This window comes from Mus caroli, unplaced genomic scaffold (genome assembly GCF_978045245.1).
Source record: "Mus caroli unplaced genomic scaffold, Mus_caroli_1 scaffold_9, whole genome shotgun sequence".
NCBI lineage: Eukaryota > Metazoa > Chordata > Mammalia > Rodentia > Muridae > Mus > Mus caroli.
Window position 1 is genome coordinate 129,943,763 of NW_028227264.1, and position 12,179 is coordinate 129,955,941.

Here is a 12,179-nt window from a genome sequence, read left to right on the forward strand (position 1 = left end):
TGCTTGGCTTTGCTTTATTTTTGTTGGTGGTGGTGGGTTTTTCCAATTTTATTTCCCCCTTCTCCTGTCAAGTTGACAAAACAAGTATGACAAGGCTTGTCTTAGTTCACTCTGGTTCAGTAGTCTGCTCTTTTCCCCCTTTCTTGGAAGTCTAGTTTACAGTTACTAGAATAAAGGGAATGCTGGATACCTGAGTTACATATTCTGACACAAAAGATGTGCACTGAAATGTTTCTAGTTATCCTTATGTATTATGGAGCCTGATTTATATTGGATGGCCAAATACTAAATAAAAGTAAATACACAAATGTTTCCTTGACTTCCAGTGATATTAATAGAATTCTTCATACTGTATTTCAATATGATTTCTTATTTTTGAAGTAGTTACCACTAAGAGGGGGAAAGTAGAAAAAAAAAAAACATAGAGCCACAATGGCCAGCAGTTGACCCCAACCCCAATCCCTGGCCAGTGGTCTTAGAAGTGTAGGAAGGAAGCCCAGAGGGGGCATTCAAAGTTATGAGCTCCAATATAGAGAATCTGCCTCTCCACATCATCTGCCTAGCATACATAGAAAGGTCTCTACCTTTGCCATTATGGGCATTCCCCAACAGATAAAAACTGACAATGGCCCTGTCTTTACTAGCTCTCAATTCAAAACCTTCTGCTTACAATGAGAAATTGCCCACCATACAGGGATTTCCCACAATCCTCGGGGCCAAGGAATAATAGAAAGTACACATCCAATCCTAAAAGCCCATCTTCTAAAACAAAAGACAACCACTTATCCTCCCCCAACATACAATTATGACAGCTTTGACTACCCTAAATATATTTAACATCTACAAGAGCTCCAAACACTCTCCTATCTTCCTCCATTGGCACACACTAGAAATAATCCCTCCTATCCTAGTGTGATGGTGTGATCCCTTGGATGGAATTTGGAAGGAACAAGACCCCCTTCTTACAACCAGAATGGGTTTTATTTGTATTTTTCCACAGTATCAGCCTATCTGGGTTCCCACTAGAAATGTTCAACACCACCCCACCAACCAAGATGATCCATCTCTTGCTGAGAGATTGAGAACAGAGGAAGAAGAGGAGATGCCACCCCCAATGGAACAACAAGATCTCCTGGAAGGACATCAATGACCTGGTGACTGCTGCTCAGGCCATGTGCTCTCCACAAGCTTCCCTCTCCTCTCTTCTTATGGCTGTTTTGTCATTCTTCATACTAACTCTGCTACTGCCCAGCCTCTCCCTAGCCTTTCCAACACTCACCACTGGAAATTCTTCATTAGGGAGACCCACAAAGGATTCAACAAAATCATACAAACCCAGGATTTCCCACTTGAAGGATTTCAGACCAGGACTGAGATTCCCTTACTCCAGCCCTTTCCTCTGCTTTCCTTACCAAAACATAGGTAAAATGCCTCCAGGAGGTCTCCAGATATGGAGGGTGAAGATATTGGAGTTGCAGAATTGAATCCACCAGCAGCAACATCACCATGTTCACCAACCTTAAAACTCATTTTCAGCTTTCCATCAGCAATACCTAAGATAAACATTGGTGAATGGAAGTCATAGGTTCTGCTGTACCCTAGTGGCTATGCTAAATTCCCTGTAATCAACCTACATGTCTCTCGACAGCATGCCCCTCCTCCAAATCAGTCTGTATCCATGTTAATATTCTTCAACAGGAAAATCAATCTTAGAAGGCGCTCCAAGCTACCCTTTCCTGGAGACAATACATCCAATATTCAGCTTATCTCTCTCCCTTAATCACCCACCCCAGCGCCTTCCAATTTTTTCTCTGTGCTTCCCTCTCCAGACCACTATTGACAGCTGTTTCCATTAACACTTCCCTTCACAAACCCCATGGACCCTTAACCACACAAAAATTACAAGACATTCCTCTCTTTGAAATACCCCTTTCCCTTTGCCTTGTAGGATCATTCTCAAGTCCCCAATTTATGTGTACCTGATACATCACCATCACCAAACCAATATTTACTTACCCCCCTGTTCTTTTCTGGTGGGAAGGCACTACAAGTTCCTGCATTAACCTCTATTTTCAAGGTTTCTGCACACACACACACCCCGTAATGATTGTTTCTCAGGTTTATCTCCACAAAGCAGAAGAATTCTACTTAAGCTGGGAGGAGAAAAAGAGAAAGAGATCTTCATCCCTCTGCTCTTTGGACTGGGTCTCAATGTCTCACTGGGCATGACAGGAATTGCTGGAGCAGCCCTCATCCAAACACACCGTCTGGCTAGTGACTTCAAGACAACTTGACCAGAAAATACTGCAGACAGCTTTGAGTCCCTTCAATGCCAGATAACCTCCTTAGCAAGAGTTGTTCTCCAAAACTGAAAGGCCATGACTTACTGACTATTAAACAGGGAGGGAATTACATTTTGCTGGATGAGGAATGTTTCTTCTATGTTAATGAATCTGGGCTGGTAGAACAAGACATACAAATGCTCAAAGATCTCCAGGAAGATCTCTGGGCACACTATGCTCCCAACATCCCTACCCTATGGTACTCAAATCTTTTGGTAGCTTGACTTCTTCCCCTCCTCAGTCCTATACTAGCCATTGGAGCCTTGCTTCTCCTGGCACCCTGCCTTATCCAACTTCTAAAACAGCAGATGAGTAGCTGTTTGGTCTGATACCAAACCATTCCCAATATAGAAGACAGTTACTTTAATGACACCTCTCCTTTATAAAAGCAAAAGGGAGGATTTGTAGGGCAAGTGGACCATGCCCTTAGATAGAAGAACTGGTAAGGTTGAGTGAGCCAAGACCCTGTGAATATCAGAATTGAGAACTGCAGGAGTGGACCCATTTCCTGTCTACCTTTACCTGTTCTGGAACAGTAATCTCAACACCCCCACTGAAAGGAACATGACTATTAGTCTCCTAGGGAAAACACCTGGAGTCCTCCCCCCATGCAAATAGAGCATCACTAATATATCAAACTGTGCCAAGCAAATAAAAAACATCTACCGATGAAGTGTCTTGAATTAAGTACTTCCAGCATTGTGGCATATGATAGTTTGGATCTGTTTGGAAACTGCTTCCTTGATTTCCATTTCCTAGTTTCCTAGGATGCAGACTAGAACTCCACCTCACCCTCTGTGTGTGTTGCCCAGAGGAAAGAAGACTTATCTCCAAGTCTATTTTATGCTAAAGTCATTCAGTTTAATTTTTGCAGTTTCTAGCAAAGAAACTGAACCAAAAGGCCTTCTATTAAGGAAACTAACAACTAGTATCCTACAAAGACAGAACATACGGATGTTTTTAAAATACTAACTAAAGAAAAAAAGAGTGTTCTTTTAAAAATCTACAAACCAAGTCCTACAATGGAAAACTGTGGACATCAGTAGTCCCTTCTAGTTTCACAATGGATTCCCTTAATTAGATTGTTTTTGGTTCTTTAAAATAACCATTTTAAAACTTTTCCCATTTCCTTCCTCTTCAATCCCTCCACCTCACACCACCAACACTCTGTTTTCTCCACTGAAATCACAGCATATTATTGATTTGATGATCTGTGCTAGCATCATGGAACTGGGCAAAGTGGTATCTCATATACAATTCATAAGAACAACAGTCTAATATCATAATTTGATAGCATGGTATTTTTTATAACACCATGTCACTTTAGCTGTGTCTATCATCATAATGTTAAAAAAATCCCATAATGAGTTTAAACCATTCCAAGATAACAAAAATGTAGCACAGGCTGGATAGCACTGTATACTGTTTAATTTAGTAGTTTTAACCTACAGTGTGAAGTTTGGATCGATATATAATTAGCATTTAGAACTGAAAGTTCTGAAATAGAACTTTAAAATCTTGGTAATGGGGAACACATGAAATAATAATAATAACATAGTCATTAGGTAGGCAGTCATCAGAAATATGCAAAATTTGTATCAGATGGTAGTATAATACAATAAGTAAACTTAAATGCCTAAAACTTTTACCTAGAAAGGGTGAACAGTACTGTGCAAATAAGGGTTTTGAACACTTTAATGTCATCATCAACTTCTTAAGGGCTTTCAAGATCATAGCATCATATCCTCTTGAGGATTTTGTATACAATTTTAAGGTCACCTCTAAACAATGATGTATAATGCAAAGAATATGTATAAAGAATATACTCTTTAAAATCTTGAATATTGTAGCATTTAATCAGTGTATCTTTGAAACACAAAATACTTTGTTAATAAAAATCCAACAACATATCAGTGTGAGTGTAGGATGTTGCAATCAAGATGGCACAAGTAACAAGAAAGTAATGCTAGCCACTCACTTATTATTACAAAGCTTGTGAACCCAGAGAAAGATTTATCAAAAAAGAATATTCCATGACAGAAATTAGGAGGCAATTATAGCTAACTGAATTTAACACTTTTAGAGACCTTTTGCTTTTGGCTTTTGACGTCCCCAAATTGCTTTGGACATTTGCAGTAAATTATGAAAAGCAGCTTGTAACATTATTAAGCATTGAAATACTATGATCTTCTGTAGCTATAAAATAGGAAATGTATTTCATTATGTTGAAAAATGAAAACAAGTGAGTCTTGGTATGATCTTATCCAACATTTGGTTGAGTTTTCCAAACAATCCTCAATAAACCACACTTGGTAGATGCTGAGAGGACCAAAAATCTAAACTAAAGGGGATACAATGGAAATAACTAAAACCTAGTTTGAAAAATTAGTCCTTGAGACTAATCATAAGCTATTCAAAGAAACTGTTTTTCCAAGTGATTTGGATTTCTATTTGCTCTCAAATTTTATTTCTCTAAAATCAAAATACGAGATAAATAGATTAACAAAGTTGGAAGGGATAATAAATAGGACCTTAAATTATTTGGTCATATAGCTTCCTTTTTTATTTAATTAGCTAAGAATAATTTCTATATAAATTATTTACCATGGCAAACAATAACCTGATAAGTTGCATGCCTTTGTGTATTCATCAAAGGAAACTCTGCTACTTAAACAAAAGCAAAAGAAAGACTGAATTAAGGGTCTGCATTTTGGGTTACATGATGTTGAATCTATGGACTTAGTTTTCTGTCTAATGATAGCTCCTAGACTTAGGCACTGTTTACCTAAACATTATTTAAATTTCTTGTAAAACAGTGACGTCAGAGTGGCTTTTCTTGCACACCTTATTTCCCTTGGCATCTACCAAAACTAAGATACTGTTGGAATAACCCTTTTCTCAACTGATGCATGCTGCTGATACACTTTTTCTCACATACCAGAACCAAACTAATGTACACATTAGTACACATAAACACATCCATATATACATATACACATAGGGATCTAACTTTTAATATGTGTAAATTTAAAGTCTTACATTAGTTTAACTATGATTTCCAAACTTGCTTTATTTTAAAAACAATAGTATGTTTTCTTATTGTGCCATTTTAAAGTTTGACTTGAAAAGTGCTATAAAATTTACTTTGTTATAGTAGAAGAAAGCAAAGATGATTGATGCTACTCAAGGAATCATATTTAGATTTTCCTTATTCATATAAGTTTTTTAGTGTTTTGTTTGCTTGTTTTTCAAAACGGGGTTTCTCTGTGTAACCGTAGCATTTCTGGAACTCACTCTTTAGACTAGGCTGGCCTTGAACTCAAAGCCTGCCTCTGCCTCTCAAGTGCTGGGATTATCGGCATGCTCCACCACCACCTGGCTCAAAGTTATTGTCTAATTCCTTTAATTCAGCATAGATTGTTCTCATAATGTTTTATTTCCATTTTGACACTGTCAAATGCCATCAAACATAAAACACACCACTGGCATTATACCAAGTGTCATTTGCATATAAGCCAGTGTAAAGGCACAGTTTCTGAGTGAATCACAGTGTAAAGTACCTTATTCATCTAAATTTTACTTGTGGCTACAAAATACTTCTGTATCCACATAGCATACATAGTGTTATTGTCAGAGCAAGAAACATACTATTTGTACAAAATGTAGTCAATCTTCACCAATGTCCAGAGCTCTCATATTTAATCACCTTAAAGAAACCAGTAACTTATTTTGAATGTTGTTTACAGGAAATTATTAATGCTATGCACTGGAAAAGTTGAGGATCTGTCATCTCCTTTTTAAAGTACACTTCAACTCTAAATGTGTAATTGGCAAGGATCAGACAGATAACTATCAACTACTATAAGAATCAGTAAAGAGTGCAAGCCTTCTTAGAGTAAAACCTTTTTCTTGCACAAGACTTTTTTCATGGCATCTTTTACATCCTTATTTCGTAAAGAGTAGATTAGGGGATTCAACATAGGTGTGAACAAAATATAACATACTGAAGCAATTTTACGAAGTTCAGGATTATTTGGAGGTGTGAGATACACAAAGGAAACAGTCCCATAAAGCAAACTTACAACCCCCAGGTGGGAGCTGCAGGTAGAAAAGGCTTTTTTTCTCCCTTCACGGGAATGTATCTTTAAAACTGTGGATACAATATACATGTAAGATACTACAATAACTATTATTGTTGGCAAAATAATGAGCACAGCCAGACTAAGTGACACCATCTTATTGATAAAAGTATTAGAACAGGAGATCTTTTCGATTGGATTAGAATCACAGTAGAAGTGATCAATGACCCTAGAGGCACAAAAAGACATGGAGAATGTTACACTGATTTGGAGGATGGAACTGATCCAGCCGCAGAGATAGGAACCAGCCACCAACTGGACACAGACACTCCTTGACATTCGAACACTGTAAAGGAGAGGATTGCAGATGGCAATGAAGCGGTCATAGGCCATGGCTGCTAGTATAAAGGCTTCTGTTACCATGAAAAGTGCATAAAGGAAAAGTTGAGCCACACAACCCACAAAGGATATGGTCTTTTTCTGAGATAAGATGTTTACCATGGCTTTAGGTACAATAACCGTGGAGTAGGAGAGGTCAATCACGGAGAGGTTGCCTAGGAAGAAATACATTGGTGTGTTCAGCCTGGGATCAGTCACTATGATGCCAATCATGCTAAGGTTTCCCAGAAGAACCATCCCATAAATAATAAGAAATAGAAGAAAAAGGACACTGTGGAGCTCTGGACGGACTCTGATGCCTACAAGAATGAAGTCGTCAGTCACTTCTGAGTGGTGAATGAAGTCAGTCACTTCTGAGTGGTTGTCTCTCTCCTTGTCACCCATGGCAAGTTTCTGCTTCAGGTTATAAAAGAAAATCAACATATAAACTCCCCATAAATAATCAGCTATAACCAGTAACACTTCACATTTTAAAAGATGTATAGTTGTCATGAACTTTTATATTCACTATCCTAATAAGTTTACACAGCTGCTAACTAAGATGAGAAGATACCTTGCTGCTCCCTTAAGGGAACCAAAATGTAATGTTATTCCAGAACAGAGTTAACTTAAATATAATGTTGTTTGACACTTCTTATATCTGTATTGTCATATGAGAAGCTATGAATTACAACTTATGACTTAGATAATATTGACATTTTAAAGACTGATAAATTCATAATACTAAAAATATACTTTTCTAAAATTTAAATTTTAAATAACATGTTTCAACTTCTTGTTAATAATAAAAAAAAAGAAACAGAAAGCTAAGAGTATAAGGCAAAGTAGTATGGACTATTGCAACTACAGGTATTTATCAAAAGTTAATTTTTTTCAGAGGTTTTTTTATAAAGTGGCCAATTTTCCGTTCATGAAACACGATTTATTTTAAATGCAAATAAAAATGTCAGTATGACACATATTTTTATCCTATGAAGTCTGATTCTTCCTATTCTTGTTTAAATTTGTGAAAAACCACATCTGAAACAATTTTGAATGTGAGAAAAAATGTAGAGTCTTCATAGCAAGGAGTCAATAAGAAATTAACTCCATAGAAAAATATTTTATATTAGACAGAAAATGTTAATGAGCTCTTGATCTAATGGTAAGAACTCAGTAGTTTTAAGAATAAATATACATTAATTTTCTAAAACATCTAAACCATTCAATGTTCTTGTACCCTAATAGATAAGCCACAACAACAAGTTTAATTATTTTGAATTATTTCTGAGTTTCTGAAATTATAAATTATAAATTATCACATTCATTATGAATTAAGTTGTTTAATTTCTAAAAATAACAATGACTTTTTCTTTTGTAATATTTAAACCAAGTCTTATTTGTTCTTCCCATGAAGGTATGGATAATAAAAACCTACAAATGATCCAAGAAGCTTCTTTGATAGGGTGGGGATGAGTGGTTTACCCACAATCAAAATTGGCTATGTGCAGTTTCCTTTCAACTCTATAGCTCAATAGTTACAAAAAGCATAGTTACATTTTATTTTCTCTAGATTGCAAAACTTCTTCAGAAACCAAAGCTTTCTTAATAGCTTTTTATTCAATGCTACATCAATAAATTTCTCATATAAGTCCATAAAATTAATACATACAAATTTGAATCCATAGAAATAATGGCACAATGGTATTTGCTATTCTTAATCTCCATCTTTACCCTTCTCCACCATAAATCTGAAGTTCATTCTGAACCATTTATAGTAGTTTGATCTCAGTGGTAGTGGACATGAATTAAATTTACTGAGTAAGGTAGATTAAAGTGTTTATTTTTGTTGGAGAAGAATAAAAAGTATCCTCTCAGGTACATATCTATGCAGAGTACTTTCAAATATTCACCATTTGTTCATTTGGAATGGGAAAGGAATATTTTTACAGGAGACAAGGACTTTTAAGACACATTAAATCATTTCACACATATCTGCCTTCCACAACAAATCAGAAGCTTGTGAACTTGATAAAATTTTATTAGATATTTAAGCTACTAGTTTTATGTCATTGCTATGTTGACAAGACTTTTGTAAAAATGTCACAAGTTTAATTTACTTTGCTATTTAATCAAATTTTTAAGTAGAAAGAGAAGAAAGGAAGAAATCTCAGTTTCAAGAGCTACTTTGTTGTTATGCCAATGAAAACAAAATAATTTTTCAAAGACAATCTGTGTCTAACAGACCACAAATTAATGTGTTTAATCAGTATTTACAAGCATCTACTCTATGGAAAGAATTGTTTGGCACTGAATTTGAAATTTTCAATTCAAGACTATTAATGGCATGAATGTATTTTATGAAGGGTTTATCATGATGTGACAGTTATCTTTACTGCTAAATAACCAATAATAAATTAACTCACTCTGTGACTCAGTGCTGATTTTGAAACACACACACACATTTTAAAATAGCTTAGAGTGGCAATACTGAAGGTTATAGGTAAGAGGTTGTATGAGCACAGTGGGCTTAGTTGAAGTGACTTTAAGAGCAAACCTGACTAAATCCTCCACCATGTATTTAAGTCACACTGGAGATAAGTTTGGATTAGAAAAATGTTCAATCTATCTAGAAATAAAAGCTGACTATTCTAACCTAAACAAATAGTCATTAAATCAATGTTGTTCATATCTTGCACACAAAATTATGAAAAATGGGCTGTGAAAGACTTATCTGCACTAATAATTATAAATGATCAATATTATATATGAAATAATTGAAATACAGGAAATGGAGAAGTTTTAATACTGTGAAATTTATTAAGTAGTGAAATTAAAGCAAATGAGATAATAGGGTTTATGCAACTCAAACTATACTTTTAATATCAACTATTGTATTTTTAGTCAGATTTAGTCATTCTCTTTCTTTAGGTAATGGAATACAGTTCTCAAAGCTTATTCTAACCAGAATAATCACTAAATTATATCAACACATTTTACTCTACATGAAAATTATATTTTAAGTATCTAGATAATGTCCTGGGTTTTCTTTTTACTGGATAAAAATATAGAAGTATTTAATAAACATTCTTACCTTATACTTGTATAGTCCCTTGTATTTATACTCTCTTGTAACCTCTCTTACAAGAAGTTGAAGAATTCCAATTTGTATTATTCTAAATGGAAGATAAATTTTTAAAATAACAAGAGCAAAATTAAACATTTCCAATAATATTTAATTCCCCTTATAGACGCACTGTGCATATCTTGGTGACTTTGCCTAACTTCATAATTTTCCATTTCCTATTACTAAAATTTTTTCTCTCTTTAGTTTTACCTTGTTAGGAAACTTGTTGAGATTGTCTTTCCAAACACTAAGATGATGGCATCTCTGGATTACCACAGTATGCTCAGAAAATTCTATTTCTCTGCCAAAACTGAAGTGTCACTGACTTAATCTGTAAACTTAACTGCATACAGAGCTCTGGCCTCCATGCTAACAGACCTCAGACTAAAGACTGGAGCAAACTGGATATATGAGGCAAGTAACAAAATCCCTGATCTTGGATGACTGTGAAAATAAATAACAACATCCAGAAACTATGGTAGTTCTAATTTACTCTAATCCCATGAAATGATTCCAGAAAATTGCAGCATTGAAGTTTTTTAGGATTTTGGAAGAAAAACTCCCTCTGAGAGTAGGCTAGAGAAGAAGTCAATTAAAATTTCATAACAAGGGCAAAGTTTGGGGCCATCCCATGAGGCTCCATGAAGAACAGTCACAAAGTGTGATTTCTCTGCTTATTGAATACTCTTGAGATAATCACAAACTCATCTTGGACCAATCTCCACGTTTAAAAAAAGTTTCTTCATATTAAACTGCAGTCTAGTTCTCTGTACCTTGACCTGCCTAGATGCCACCGAGTCCACACAGTACCCTGGTCTCTGCACCTGCTTCAACTTTAGCCACTGACATTCTTCTAGTTGTTTATTTTTTTAAGATATTTTCATTATTTACATTTCAAATGGTATCCCCTTCCCTAGTTTCCCCTCCAAAAATCTCCACCCTCTCCCCTCTCCCCCTTCTCCCCAACCTACCCACTCCTGCTTCCTGGTCCAGGCATTCCCCTATACTGGGGCATAGAACCTTCACAGGACCAAGGGCATCTCCTCCCATTGATGACCGACTAGACCATCCTCTACTACATATGCAGCTAGAGCCATGAGTCTCTCCATGTGTTTTCTTTGATTGGTGGTTTAATGCCAGGGAGCTCTGGGGTTACTGGTTAGTTCATATTGTTGTTCCTCCTAAGGGGCTGCAAACCCCTCAAGCTCCTTCATTGGGGACTCTGTGCTCTGTCTAATGGATGACTGTGAGCATCCACTTCTGTGTTAGTCAGGCACTGGCAGCTATATCAGACTCCTGTCAGCAAGCTCTTGTTGGTATCTGCAATAGTGTCTGTGTTTGTTGGTTGTTTATGGGATGGATCCCCAGGTGGGGCAGTCTCTGGATGGTCATTCCTTTAGTCTCTGCTCTGAACTTTGTCACTGTAACTCCTTCCCTGGGTATTTTTCTCCCCCTTCTAAGAAGGATTGAAGTGTCCACACTTTGGTCTTCCTTCTTCTTGAGTTTCATGTGTTTTTCAAATTGTATCTTGGGTATTCTGAGCTTCTGGTCTAATATCCACTTATCAGCGAGTGCATATCATGTGTGGTTTTTTTGTGATTGGGTTACCTCATTCAAGATGATATCCTCCAGATCCATCCATTTGTCTAAGAATTTCATAAATTCTCTCTTCCGGTCAGAAAAGCACCGGGGTAGCTAGGGCGCAGGGTCAGCTGACACTCGGCAGCTACCCACAACACCCGCCACAGGATCTTGAGACTTCTGGTGAGTGGAACACAGGTTCTACTCCAATCCAATTGCGCGCAGGAGCTGAGACTGCATTAGTTAGGGAAGCAGAAAACCGGCCTGAGTAGGGCCACAGGCCTCTTCCGGCCGGACCAGCACCAGGGTAGCTAGAGCGCAGGGTCGGCTGACACCCGCCAGCTACCCACGACCCCCGCCACAGGATTTTGAGACTTCTGGTGAGTGGAACACAGCTTCTCCTCCAATCTTTAAACACTGACAACGACAACAACTAACCCCAGAGATTACCAGATGGCGAAAGGTAAACGTAATAATCTTACTAACAGAAACCAAGACCACTCACCATCATCAGAACCCAGCACTCCCACTTCGCCCAGTCCAGGGCACCCCAACACACCGGAAAAGCTAGACACGGATCTAAAAGCATATCTCATGATGATGGTAGAGGACTTCAAGAAGGACTTTAATAACACACTTAAAGAAATACAAAGGAACACTGGTAAACAGGTA

At 36.9% G+C, this 12,179-nt stretch overlaps 1 protein-coding gene across 1 annotated transcript; it reads right to left on the minus strand.

Annotated features, from left to right (window-relative positions):
* Nucleotides 1-6,232: 6,232 nt before the first annotated feature.
* Nucleotides 6,233-7,204, minus strand: LOC110303992 (olfactory receptor 9K2-like). The gene has a single exon (XM_021175241.2). It carries the CDS (start codon nt 7,202-7,204, stop codon nt 6,233-6,235), a length of 972 nt encoding a protein of 323 aa, XP_021030900.1.
* Between the last annotated feature and the right edge of the window lie 4,975 nt (nt 7,205-12,179).

What these genes read in the sequence shown, in the direction of transcription:
- LOC110303992 (XM_021175241.2), bottom strand. Translation starts at nt 7,204, where the DNA reads ATGGGTGACAAGGAGAGAGACAACCACTCAGAAGTGACTGACTTCATT.